General features: G+C 38.5%; 1 protein-coding gene across 4 annotated transcripts in view; it reads right to left on the bottom strand.

Moving 5' to 3' along the window:
- The window catches only part of LOC110028317 (putative NAD kinase 3), a 70,885-nt gene that overhangs the window by 24,703 nt on the left and 31,614 nt on the right, over positions 1-14,568 (bottom strand). For all 4 annotated transcript variants that reach the window (XM_020730116.1, XM_020730114.1, XM_020730113.1 and 1 more), the window contains exons 5-7: positions 9,807-9,920; positions 9,551-9,645; positions 3,021-3,127 (exon numbers count right to left, since the gene is read on the bottom strand). In XM_020730116.1, coding sequence (XP_020585775.1) covers positions 3,021-3,127; positions 9,551-9,645; positions 9,807-9,920 — 316 coding nt within the window. The remainder of the gene's footprint in view (positions 1-3,020; positions 3,128-9,550; positions 9,646-9,806; positions 9,921-14,568) is intronic.

Below are 14,568 nucleotides of genomic sequence, written 5' to 3'. Positions count from 1 at the left end.
TCCTGCTGTAGATGGGATACGGGATTGGCGGATAGTGGGGAGAGGGGGATGGCTGCCAGCTGGAGAGGGATTAACGAGAATATGGCACAGCAGGTGGTCCAAGGGTGATTGGCTGCTGGAAGCTGTGGCTTGCGGGAAACCTGCGGCTGGGAAGGGTCTTCAGAAGTGGCAACAGGGCTGGGGCGGACTTGGAAGTGCAGAAGGAGGGTGGAATGCAGAGCAGCAAGATCTGGAAGACATGGGAGATGGAGGTGGTCGGCTGGATTGCTGGACAACAGCGGTTGACGGCAATGAGGGAGGGTGGAGGTGGAAGTCGGAGAGGTTAATCACAATCTGGAAAAAAGGTTACAATCAGAGCACCACTCTATCTGTCAGATACAACCCTCAAAGGGAAACAGGATGTCGGTGGCCGTCCTCACAAACATAAATAAAAAATAACCTAAGCTAAACCCCAAGACATAAAAACACATATAAATAGAAGATGGATGGGTGGAAAATGAAAAAAGAAGGGGGGGGGGGGGGGCCCGCCTAAGGAAAAGAGGGGGAGATAGGGCTGGTTTAGCCCCCTCTCTCAACCAAACCGGTTTAGCTTTTGGAGGAAAAGCGCGGTGTCATTCTCCAGTAGGGGAGCTTCGACCTCATTCGTCGAAGCTCCTAGATCCTCATGGTATGGCGTTAAATCCCCTGGTAGGTCGATCATGTCGATGTTTTCATTCATCTTCACTTTGGTAAAATAGATAGTCATCCTCTTTTGGTACATCCTGAGCGGGAGCTGCATATAAAAGTGGGTTCCCGCAATGCAACTTTCAAGTCCTTACATTTGAAATCTTCTCCTTCCACTTCTTGTGCCCAACGTGCGGTGGTAGAGTAAAAAGTATGTGTGGAGAACTTAATCCAAAAAATGAAATCTATTGCAGGTTGTGCCACTCTCACTAGCGACCACTCATGAGAGATATCTTCTTCAGTGACAGGACTTGGATCCCATTGAAGAATTTTCATCCCTCATAGGCTCCTAAGGCACATTTCAGAGGAGGTTCAACCCACCCGTCTAGAAATTTGATGATGGGCCTGCTTAACTAACTATAACATCTGAACTACTTACTGTAATAGTCCAGGAATGAAACATAATAACTCCTCTTTGGACATGTTGGACCTCCTTAAGTAGGGGAAAGTCAAGAGGAGATCTATAGATCTGAAATATCTGCCTTCTTCTTGTCTGTGGGGGCCGCGTGTCTGATGTCGGCTCCTCATACTCGTAACTGCATTGGCCACTTACAATGTAGTCGGTTGGAGTCTCTTACACGAGCTCAGCTAGGACTAAGTGTATCTTGTCCTCCTCAATTGGAAGCGGGTTCTCTTCGTTTATGTCCTCACCATCTTCAGTGCTTGCGGTGTCTTTACCTAACTTTTCGATGACTTGTGCATTCTGCTTCAACATGTCCAAATTCGCGGCACTTGCAACATTTTCTGGCTGAGACAGACTTGAGGATTGGTTTCACTGGATGGTAACGGTCTATGGTAGCCTCTCATTGGATTTTATTTTCCATGTCTATAATCCATTGCTTAATTCAGCGGATCTCTCGCTGTGTCTCCTCCTGGGAAGGCTTGAACATGTATCTCAATGATGGTATGGCTAGGGTTTAGAATTGGGAGGTGAGCGAGGGTTAAAAATTTAATTTAGCGTTGCTGATTTTGAAAATCAGCAAGAGGAATCGAGGGTTAGGTCAAAGTTTTGGCTAAGATTGGGAATAGGAAAAAGTAATTTTTTTGTGGGGGTGGCTTGGGTAAGGACAAATGCTAGGAAACTCTAGAATTGGACTAGGGTTGGACTGGCTTTGATATCAAATGATAGCAGACAAAACCCAATCCACTATAGAACATAGACATATTATTGCTGACATTCAACATTTACAATAAAGACTCATCACAATAGGAAAGAAACGATAAAAAGACACAAACGAGGGCGAAGATCGGCGTGGTGGTGCTGCAGTCAAGGAGAGTAGAGATTTTGAAAGGCTGTAGGATAAAAGGGGCAGCGGGCTGGTGACTGGAGAGATTGGGGTCGAGTAGGTTGAAGGTCGAGAGCAGGCTGGTAGCAGCTGGGAGACTTGGATGTCTGTTTGGAACCCCTGCAGCTACAGGAATTTTGAAGGGGAAGAAGGGTGGCAGTGGCTACGTAGGAGGGGGGAGTGGAGGAGTTACTGGCATGTAGATTTCTGCTGCAGATAGAATACGGGATTAGCAGGTAGTGGGGAGAGGGTTACGGGATGACTGTCGGGTGGAGAGGGATCAACGAGAATATGGCACAGCAGGTGGTGCAAGGGTGATTGGCGGGTTGGAAGCTGGGGCTTGCGCGAAAGCATGCGGCTTGGAAGGGTCTTCAGGGGTGGCAGCAGGGCTGGGGCTGGCTTGGAAGTGCGGGAGGGAGGCTGCAATGCAGAACAGCAAGATCTAGAAGACGTGGGAGATATAGCTGGTTGGCTGGACTGCTGGACAGCAGCAGTTGGCGGTAAGGAGGGAGGCTGGAGGTGGAAGTCGGAGAGGGTAATCATCACAGATTCTCAGGGGAAAGTGATACAACCGAAGCACCCCTATCCATCGGATACAGTCCTTGAGGAAAAACAGAATATCGGCGGCTGTCCTCACAAACTAAAATAAAAAAATAACCTAAGCTAAACCCTAAGACAAAAAAACGCATATAAATCGAAGACGAGTGGGTGGGAAATAAAAATATGAAGGGGAAAAATTCCCGCCTAATGAAAAGAGGGGGAGGGGGCCGGTTCAACCCCCTCTCAACTAAACTGGTTCGGGCCAAACCAGTTCAACTTTTGGAGGAAAACCCCCGTGTCATTGTGTAAGGTATAAATGATGCAAAAGATTAGACAGTAACTATCAAATTTTCTACATAAAAGAATACTTAAAAGGATTAATATAAATAACATGGTCATTGTTAAAGCGTATCAGACAACCTAATTAATGGAAAAACTACTGCAAAACATAGATGGCGCGAAGAGTTTTACCATCTTTCCATGTTTGAACAAAGCTGAAGTTAGAAGAAGCAGTTAGAAGCTCAACTCTCACTCGAGGCTCAACAAAAACATTTATTTTCTTTTCATCTTTCAGCCATCTGTAAGAGTACAAAAAATTAGATTAAAATACCAAACAGATCGAGAAGAGCACAGTGGTAATGAAAACAAAATTTTAAAAATAACGGCTCCAGCAACATAGATTTAAAAATGCTTGGAGAGAATATGCAGTCTAACAGATTCTATAATTATAATCACTCAAGAGCACCTTGTTGATTTAGGATCCCAGAACCTCTCCCATTCGGGAGAAAGAATCAGTACTTGGTTCCAAAAGTGTGGAAAAATTTAAGCTCATGGTCAAATAAGAGAAACCCAAATCCACAATATTTTAGGACATCTTGTTAATTTAGGATTCCGGAAACGAACTTTGGGACAACTAGTTAATTTAGGATTCTAGTAACTCTCCAACTTGAATGGAAGTACAACTGCTTCGTTCCAGTAAAATTCAAATAATTTAAGGCATGACAGATAAAAGAAACCAAAACAACAATTATTTGAGATTTGTTTTAAAAGGTCACGCACACATAATGAGGTTTCTTTGTAAATTTTCTTTCTTCCTGAACAAGTAAAATAATAGAAACATTTTTTTCACAAAACAAGATAAACTTATTAAAATAATAATAAAAAAATTAAAAAAAAAAACTTAGCAGGAAAAGCTCGGAATAGAATGACATTCGGGTACAGATGCTAAGATACAATTTTAAATTAGATCAGCTGCATGTCACAGTTAATTTTGGTATCACGCAAGCTGATTCAGCATATTTTGCTTACACTTTATGCCGATTAAAATTTGGTAGCTTTGCTTTCCAAAACAACAAAGCCAGGAGAGAGAAATACCAAGAAAAAAAATAGAGTATTCAAAGCTATTCCATGTTTATTATTTTCCAAAACACATTATAGTGAAGAAAACGAGCAGAATAATGAAGATAGAAAAGATACTGCCGAAAATTCAACATAAAAAACAAAATTATGTAGTTCAGTATATTTGTTTCACTTGCATCCAGGGCAATGTATAAGAAAAATATTAAGTTATAGTTTAGATTGAATACATTATACTTTTCTCTTCCACGCATTCCTTTCCAACTTTAGAAGAAATTTAATAAAGGACCAAACAATAAAATAAAAGACTTGGAAAAATAGGAAAGAACTTTGATTTGTGTTCCATATTTCACAAAAACGGAATGGTTACAAAATCTCAATGTTATATGGCGCAAGAAATACAGTAAGAACACATTTGAATAACTAAAGCAAATTTAGATTATTTCCAGCACTTTTTTATGTATTAGAAAGAACTTTTAACAAGTACCCTTCTCTTTAGAAATTTTCTATTAGTTGGATTTATCTTGTCTTAAACATGACTTAGTTTGAATTCATCATACAATTCTATTTCTATAAATAGAAGTATGAATGCATAGTAATGAATTGTCTATTCAATACTGAAATTTAAAGCAAATCCACTTTTTCTTCTTGTTTTCACTCGTCTATCTCCTCTCTCTCCCCTGCTCCATCTTTCTCTCCTCGCCAAATCCTCAATTCATAAATCCCAAGATTGGGCACTTTTAGAGTCTCACTTATGGAAAAATTCTTACTTAATTCTATATTATCTTTTTCTCTCTATAACTTTAATTCAATCTCTCTCAATTACGAGATGAAGCTCAAATTAAGAGCATTCAATCCAAGGGAAGAGGAGGAATATCGAGCAAGAAAATCATCTACAGTCCATCAACAATTTGGTATGAAAATTAGGTTCTTAAAGATAATTATATCAAAACAATAGCCTTAATCATTATGCATTCTTTAAATCACCTTGAAACAATTTAAGAAACAAGTCATATAATGAATAGTGAAATAAGAATATAAAAAGGATAATTGTTATCTGGATTATAAAATACACTTAAAATCACTCTCAGAATAAAACAATTAGCATGCGTGTGATTGAAGTCTACTAATGATTATGTATGTGCTCATAATTCTAGCCTCATCTGATATGATAATTATAAATAGTTATTTTTATTATGAGTAGTCAGGTTGTGTTAATCAATTGTTCACTCAAAACCCTCAATTTCGCCAATCAAGCTTGACGGTTAGTTTGAGGGGGCGCTGCCCAAAAAAAAAAAAAAAAAAAAAACTTTTTACCAGTATATAACATTTCAGCGCCTTATCTGCAGCGCCCCAACACCGAGTCAACAGCACTCCAGTGCTCGAAAGACAAAGCCATCGTGCCTAGTCCAGGTTTATAACTCGAGAACAAGACACTAAAACGCCCCTTTAGAGTGTCGTGGCTCCCCAACGCCACTAACCATTTTTGGGCAGTTTTCACTAAAATTTTGGTTTTACTGATTGAAAGATGGGTGATTTCAATTTTCTCTTGTGTGAAGGAGATGAGAGGAGTGTCCTTGGGTGTTCAAATATTTGGGGAGGCTTGAGTGTAGTGTAATTTGTATGATTCTCCTCTCTTCATAGTAGATTTTTTGGTACGGTGTTGTTCCATGGTTTTTTTCCGGTTCTCGGATTTTCCATGTTAAATCTAGTATTTTCTGTGATTTTCTTATTTTGCACGCTACTATTCAAGGTTTTTTTGTTTGGATCTCACAAACTTGGCTATGATAGTCATTCCAACAATCACTAGTTTCATAAATCATCTTCAAAATAGTCATATTATCTTATCTGATATTCCTGTCATGATTAAGTTTTTTTTTTTAATGAAAAAAGTGATATCCAAATAAGCTTCATTGTCATTTCTATAGATCATATAATGACTATATACAAAAATTTTCTATCCATAACTATCAAAAAAACAATTGCATTATAACAAATTCCATAAAACATCAATTTCTAAAACCTATAAAGTTAAGAACACCTATCACAAACCACATGTTAAATTTAAAAAATTTAGGAGTTTATGTTATCTCCATCTGCACAAAAGCCTATAAAAAAATATAGTAGATTTTTTTTTATATTAGTCTGCCATTTGAGGATCACTGTTATTATGATATAGGTTTAATAGATGATGATGATGTTGTTGATGATAAATAAAGATTAGTAATTGAGCTCTTAATGAGCTTGAATTTGAAATTGTGCCCAAGACTTTTGTTGAGGCAGTCATGCATGTCCCTATTGTTAGACTTGTGACTAATACACCTTCTATCACCACTATTATTATTCACAAATCACAAATACCTTGAAATGAAGAAATAGCTTAAGTCGCAAATTCTTTTACCGTTGGATTTTCTCGCTAAATATGCTACTTATTGAGTAGGTTCCAGTAGTATTTTCTCTTCCTTTCTTAAAATATAGGTTGAGTTCATATTAAACATGCTATCGTTGCTATAAAGTAGGATATCTTTCTTCATGGTCCTGCTTAAATAAAGTTATAAAATAAATGGAAATGTTTGGATTAGCAGCCTCCAAATCATTTTTCCAAGATTCAACATGAACAAACAAATGATTCAAAATTCGTATAATTTTTGCAACTGACTTCTCCATCACCACCAATATTTCAGGCAATGTCTCCCGCATGAGTATTGCATGAATGAGTTCTTTTTGCACAGAGAGGGTGTGGGCTCTAAAAATTTCGAGCCCTTGTTTCCCCCGGGATGATTGAGAAAATTTTACTTTAAGGTTTTGGGTCAAATTATACAAAGTAGATGAATAAATAAGACACTAATAAAAAATTTTACTCTCATTTTGTGAGAATTTCAAGATATGGGGTTCAAGATTTCATAAAGGCATAAGCCCCTATGGTTAATTACCCGTCCCGATAAAGGAAGAGTACCTTAAAATCTTAGAAAGTTTTTTTCCAAAATGCCAACCCTAACCGACAAACCATACTCATATACTCCACCTAAACCTAAACTTTCGACCAAGCTTAGATCCAAAATCCACCTCAGCCAAAGCCCTAAGTGCATGAGATTTATCAAGTCTCCAATAAGAAAACTTCAAACGGATATTCAAGACCCTACCGTGAAAGATATGCCAAAAAAATCTCCCAATTACAATAGAGGATTGTTGATTTTGCAATAAGACAACACCAGGTAGCACCCATAGCAGCAACGGTGACCAATCAGATAGAGAAGATGAAGAAAACTTTTTTAACTAAGAAGCCTCCAACTATGAAGTGTTGAAGCCATGCCAACTTGGAATTTAATATATATAAATATATATATATAGAGAGAGAGAGACTTTAGTGTGAAGGTTGTCTTGCTAGATTTTGATAATCATATGGATCTGAATAAATTTATTGAGTGGCTCCAAAACATGAACGGATATTTAACTACAAGAAAATTCCACCTGCCAAGATGGTAAAGTTGGACGTCATTTAAGTTGAAAAAAAGTGTTTTTCTTATGGTGGTAGAACCTAAAGCACTTGCACCAACATGAAAGGGAAAATAAGCTCACAAACTGATCCACGATTAAAAAAAAGAAGCAATGCAAATACCTCCAAGTACACTAAAGACAATAAACTTTTAAGATTTCACCATGTACAGCAGAACGACCTATCAATAAAAAAGTATAAGGTTGAATTTGAACATCTCATGTTGAAATGTGGCTTTGTGGAGCAAGAGGAGAAATCCATAGCCAATGTCTTAAAGGATAAAACCATCTATTAGCAATGTAAAATAGTTGCAACTCTATTAAATTTTGCAGGATGTCCAGAATTTAGTCTTGAAAGCGGACAAGCAATATAACATTATCAAATCCACTCAACCCTTCAACATGGGGTTGCAGAGCATAAGCACACCGATGAGAGTGCTAAGGTTTGCTCCTCATGAGGAGAAGAGTCGACATTGGAAAGAACAAAGACTAATCGGGCCAGTACCCCCAAAATTTTTCAACCAAGAAGTGTTTCAATTGTCATAGCTATGGGCACATTACATCTAACTATCTAAATAGAAGATTGACTTCTTTTAGAGAGTAGAGAGTAATGTAAGTAGCGGAGTAGAGACTCTAGAGACGATTATCAGCTTTTAACAGATGAATGTGAGATGTTGGTAGTTTCGCAAGTTCTCGAAACCTAGCCTACGAGAGCAATTGTGGCTTAAACATAACATCTTTCTTTCTTTTTTTTGAAAGATAAACATAACATCTTTCGCAGCAATTGTGTTATCAAGGTAAAAGTGTGCAACTTCATTATAGATAGATGTAATTGTGAGAAAGTAGTGTATAACCAGATGGTGGGAAAACTGAGTCTCATTATCTAGAAGCATTCTCATCAATATTCTCTAATTTAGTTGAAGAAAAAAATTGCTATCAGTGTTAGCAAACAGTGCCTTGTAGAGTTTTCCGTTAGAAACAAGCTACAAAAGTAAGTATGGTGTGATGTCGTACCTATAAATGTATGTCATGTTTTATTAAGCTGACCATGACAATAAAAAGGGTATGATTCATGATGGTTAAATAATACATAATCATTCATCAAAGACAAAAAACACATCGTACACTTACCATTGAAGGAATCAACACTTATAGGTATTCAAATAGAGCTCAGAGCTAGAGTTTCACGCACAAAATTTCTACAAACTATGAGAGGCACCAATTGGACTAGATTTGGTGATGTTGGAGGGCAACAAGATAGAGGAGCTGATACCTAAGGCGGTGTAGTTATAAGAGGACTTTTGGAATGTTCTGACGGATGGCCTGCCACCTCTATGTGAGCTTCAACATGCCATAAATCTCAACCTAGGATCAGTGCTCCCCAACCGGCCACCCTATCAGATGCAACTAGCACAGTATGAGGAGATGCAGCAGCAGGTGGAGGAATTGATAGCCTGAGGACTAGTTCATAAGAATACAAGTCAGTGTCATACTAGCTTTGATTATGCTCAAAAAGGACAAAATCTGAGTATGTGCATTAACGGCAGGGCAATAACAAAATCTCCATTATGTATTGGCTCCCCATTCTGTGCTTGAATGTCTTGTTGGATCAATTGAATTGGGCTAACATCATTTTCAAAATTGATTAGCATAGTAGTTAACATGAAATTTATATTAGGCTCGAGAATGAATGGAAGACTATCTTCAAGCTACGGGATGGACTGTATAAGCAAATGATTAAGTCTTTTAGCCCATCCAATGCCCCAAGCACCTTTATAATTCATGAACTAGCTTTTTTAAAGCTTTCAATTGAAAAAGTTATTGTTGTGTATTTTAATGACATTTTGGTGTACAATGGTTCCAAAGAAAAGCATTTGCAACACTTGCGACAAACACTAATTTTTTAAGTCTTGCATTCTAAATGCAGCACACTAGGAATAATTACAAACAAATTGGCTCCTAAGTTAATGGTATGGAAAACTTGACTCAAAGAACTAATAATAACTGAAACATATCATAGCAAAATTATTTGCCACTTAATACTGAAAAACATTGCATTCTAAGATAAGTTCATATAATTCATTTTTCAGATCCTTTTAGCAACCGTGGAAGATTAATAACAATCTCATAGTATATTTTGGCAAGCACACCTGACCATTTCAGCACATAAAGAACGAACAGAGCTGGAATTTGGTTTAGCCAAAATAAGCACTGTTTGTGGCTGGGATTCCCACTTTAGTAGAATCTGAAGATACAGGATCATGGTTAGACTAGTAATGCAGCATGACATCTTTGTGACAAAGATAAAAAATGATTAACACTAGTTTAAATAGTTTAGAGTGAAACTTAAGGCTTTGTTACATTTGTAACGAGAAGAAAGATGGAAAAGCAAAAAAATTAACCTACCTGCTTACTGCTGCGACCTGCAGTTGTTATATTTCCTTTCTCAAAAGAGACAACCTCGTGCTTATGCTGACCGCTTTTGTCACCATTGCTTCCCCACGCAAGCCTAAAACTTGCCTGTTTCAAGCACAAAAAATAGGTTATTAAGTAACATGAACTGGATGTAAACTTTATGACAGAAAAGTACCCCAAAAAAAAAAGTGCAAGTAAATGTAAAATTAATTTGCTTTTTATTTTCCAGGAATTCATAAAGGATATAGAATACATTAACGAATGATTAACTAAAAAGTTTTGGATTCCTTTAAACAAGAACTTCCTTAATATTGGGAAAAAAAATAATAATAAATACTGACACAAAAATGACTACCAACAGCAAGAAAAACACCTACATAAAAGACTATTAATCTTAGATGACAGGAAAAACACCTAGTTTAAGACCATTCTTTATTTCTGCCTTTGAAGAGGAAGCAGAGGGGCCCAACGAAATATGAAATAAATGATATAATGATAATTTATTTGCAATCGTCCATGACGCGTGACACGGAAATTTCTCGCGGTGCCGCGAGTTGCAATCCACGGCTTCCGCAATCATGAAAACAACAGGGCTGGGTGTCGTTTTTATATATTTATTATGTTCAGCAGCTTTTCAGTTCTGTTTTATTCCATTCTTGTCCTTTCTATTTCCAATTTTCTAATTAGGTATTTTTATTAGGAGACTTTAATATATGTGTCTTGAGCTGTTTTATGAAATTGAGAGAAATTTTCTCTGATTTGTGCTATTCAAAATGTTGTATCATCTTCCTATTGTAAGTGGTGTATTTGTAGCTTATCCAGAAACGAAAAGTGGATCACCTCGACATACGCACTTTGCTATTTCGACGTTCAACCGTGGTTTTTAATCCCGAAAACCACTGTTGAACTCCTCCAATTGCTGTCTAACAGCATGTTATATCTCAACTCTCGCCCTCCAAACGCCATCAAAAACCCATATTTTATTTCCTCTCTATCCCGCAGCCATCTCCCTGTGAAATTTGTTTCCCAAATACCTTTCCTATAAAAATATTATATAATATGAAAGCCCGACATATCCTAGATGTTTAGAGATCTTTTTTGCCCAAATCCAAAATTCCCCCAAAAAAAATGTTTCATTTAATCTAAATCATTCATATCGTAATTCCTAGCCCCAACCCTAAATTTTCAAAATCTAACTTTTCTACCTTCACCAAACATCCAACCCAACACCTACAACCAAACCCTAAACTTCGACCAACATCTTATTTACAACCCTACACCTGTCGAAATATTGATCGAGAGAAAAGAACACAATGTCGTCTAGGAGAAAGCTACAAAAAGGTGTCTAGGAGTTTACTATAGAGAATATGCGGCGGAAAATCATCCAAATGCATAGAGACTTGACACCTTTGAAATGAGACAATCCAACGAGGTCACCCGTAGCCACTACGGCAACTCATCAGATCGAGAGGAGAAAGTGAATGACTTCCACCATGTAATTTCTAGTGGGAAAGAACTGCTACTTCGATGACTTGCCATAGGCTTTCAGAGAAAAACCCAAGAACATCGAGTAAATGTGGATTTACCAAATTTTGCGAGACACATGAATCCAAGCGAGTTTATCAAGTGGCTTCAAATAGTAGAACGAATTTCTTAGTACAAGGATGTTCCTCAAGACAAGAGAGTTAAATTGACAGTCATCAAACTCATAAAAAATGCTTCATTGTGGTGGGAAAGCCTGAAACATATTCAACAGCAGAAAAAAAAATGTAAAATTATAACTTGGTCTAAATTGAAAAGAGAGATGCAACGCAAATACTTCCCTCCATACTACAAAAAGGATATGTTAATTAAACTCTACAACCTATGCCCGAGAGATTCTTCTGTGGAGTACACAGCTGAATTCGAACAACTCGTACTGAAATGTGAGTTGGTAGAGCTAGAAGAGCACACAATAGTGAGATAACTTGGAGGATTTAGATCTTTGATTAGTAATGTGGTACAGTTGTACTCGTTTTGGTCCTACTTAATATAAAGACCCTAGCATTAAAGGTAGAGAAACAATGTCACCAGATGACCCACACTTCATAGATAGAGTTCACTCACAGGATCGAGCAACAGTGTACAACCCATGGAGCACCCAAACTGACCCCACCATAGAAGAAAACCGTACGGAGTAAAGAAAAGGTGGAGATTGTCAATACTCCTAAATCCATCCCAGCAATGCAATGCTTCAAGTGTTATGGATTTGGGCACATTGCGTATAATTGTCCAAACAAAATGGCTGCAGTGGAGGAGGCAGAGAGAGAAAACCTAGAGGAAGAAAATGGAGAGGAGTACCAGTTGCTAGTAGATGATGGAGAGATACTAGTAATTTGATGGGTCCTTCAGACTGAGCCCACGAGAGAGCAACAGAAGCTCCGCCACAACATATTTCATATTGTTGTGCCATGAAGAGAAAGGTGTGCAACCTCAGACGGAGGCAGATAAGAAAATGTAGCATCTACACATATAGTTGATAAATTGAGCCTTGCTACCAGAAGTATCATCAGCCATATCCTCCGTCGTTGTTGAAAAAAGGAAATAAGATCATAGTTGACAGGAGATATCTCGTGGAATTCTTTATATGAGACAAGTTGCAAGATTAGGTTTGGTATGATGTCATGCTTTTGGATGTGTGTCACCTTCTTTTGGGTCGGCTGTGGCAATATAACAAGGGTGCACATCATATGATCACAAAAATGACCACTCATTTATAAAGGATGGGAAGATATTGTATTGATATCGTTGAAGAAGTAAGTCGTGAACGGTATTACAACAGAACAACAACTTTAGTGCCTTTCACCATATTTCTACAGGCTATGAAAGGCACCCATGATATTGACCTTGGTGAAGGTAGAAAACAATGTCATGGAAGAGACGATATCTAAGACAGTGTGCCCCTCGCTAGAGAAGTTTCGAGATTCTTTGGCCTATGGGCTGAATCGGCTGGAAAAGAATGAACCGGTTCAGCTAGGCTGTGCAAGGATGAACCAACCTTTGCTTAGGTTAAGAGTTAACACCCAAGGGGAGGGGTCTCCCTCCCTCCTATTTATCTACTATTATAAATATGTTATTTTATTTTATTATGATTCAATTTTTGCTCGAGTTTTTGATTTTCATTAGAATTTTTTCCCTTGCTAGAGTTGTATCCTAAGGCAAATGGCGCTCAGGTTGTATTATGCACCAAGGCTTACAGTTTCACTTGCCTGCTTTTTGTCACTCTTCCTATGCATCCCCCTTGTTGTTGTTGCTCCTCCCTGCACTGTTTTATTGTTGTCGTTACCCCTCTTACACTTTCCTTACTATCGCCAACCTTCCTACACCCCTCCCACTCACAGCCGCCACTTCCATGCACTGTTCCACTAATGCCGCCACTCTCCCTGCACCACTCAGTTTTGGTGTGATGGCATGCCTATGGATGTGTGTCACCTTCTTTTGGGTCGACTGTGGCAATATAACAAGGTCGCACATCATATGGTCGCAAAAACAACCACTCATTTATAAAGGATGGGAAGATATTGTACTGATAATGTTGAAGAAGTCATTCGTGAATGGTATTACAACAGAGCATCAACTTTAGTGCCTCGCACCATATTTCTACAGGTTGTGAAAGGTACTCATGATATTGACCTTGGTGAAGCTAGAAAACAATGTCATGGAAGAGACAATATCTAAGACATCGTGCCCCTCACTAGAGAAGTTTCAAGATTCTTTGGCCTTCAATCTACCTAGGTGACGAGGCTCATCTGGACTAAATAGGCAGGGAAAGGATGAACCGTTTCAGCTAGGCTGTGTAGAGATCAACCGACCCTTTGCTTAGGCTAGAGTTACCGCCCAAGGGGAGGGGTCTCTCTCCCTCTTATTTATCTACTATTATAAATATGTTATTTTCTTTTAAAAGAATGCAATTTTTGCTCGAGACTTTGGTTGTCATTAGTGTCTTTTCCCTTGCTAGAGCTGTATCCTAGCACAAATGGCGCTCCGGTTGTATTATGCATCGAGGTGGTGATTATCTTCATATAGTCACTTACAGTTTCACTTGCCTGCTTTTTGTCACTCTTCCTATGCATCCCCCTTGTTGTTCTGCTCCTTCCTGCATTGTTTTATTGTCGTCGTTGCCCCTCCTACACTTTCTTTACTATCGCCACCCTTCCTATACCGCTCCTACTCACAGCCGCCACCTCCCTGCATTGTCCACTAATGTCGCCACTCTCCCTGCACCACTCCAACCAGTCATCACCTTTCCTAAGCCACCCCACCACTATTCTATCGATTGTCCTGCCTTACCCTATCGGGATATTTGTGTTATTTTGTTTTCTCTTTCTGTTCCAATGTCTTGATTGTAATCTTGATGTTTTGCGTAACAAAATTAGCTTCTCACCCCATCTAGGGTTTCTATCCTTCCAACACAACCCACCCCAAAAATTTTCTTTCTTATCCTCAAATAACCTCTTCCACTCCCAAATAACCAAACCCTAACAATGCCACCAAAAAGAAACATGTTGGCACCAACCCAAAAAGAGATACAGTGAGAGTTTTTTCGACTTCAACAGAGGCTTGCAGAGATTGATGACGAGACCTAGGAAAAATTACCCTCGACCATCTGTTGACCTCATTTTTAGTGAGGTCTAGTCTTCCGCTTAGGGTTTAGGATCTAGCCTTAGGGATCTCCCTTCGACTATCTTAGAACCTTAGAAATGGGACCCGCCTC

The sequence above is a fragment of the Phalaenopsis equestris genome, unplaced genomic scaffold (assembly GCF_001263595.1).
Source record: "Phalaenopsis equestris unplaced genomic scaffold, ASM126359v1 Scaffold000511, whole genome shotgun sequence".
Lineage (NCBI taxonomy): Eukaryota > Viridiplantae > Streptophyta > Magnoliopsida > Asparagales > Orchidaceae > Phalaenopsis > Phalaenopsis equestris.
The sequence above is the reverse complement of the archived record's forward strand: the minus strand, read 5'-3'. Positions and strand labels throughout refer to the sequence as shown.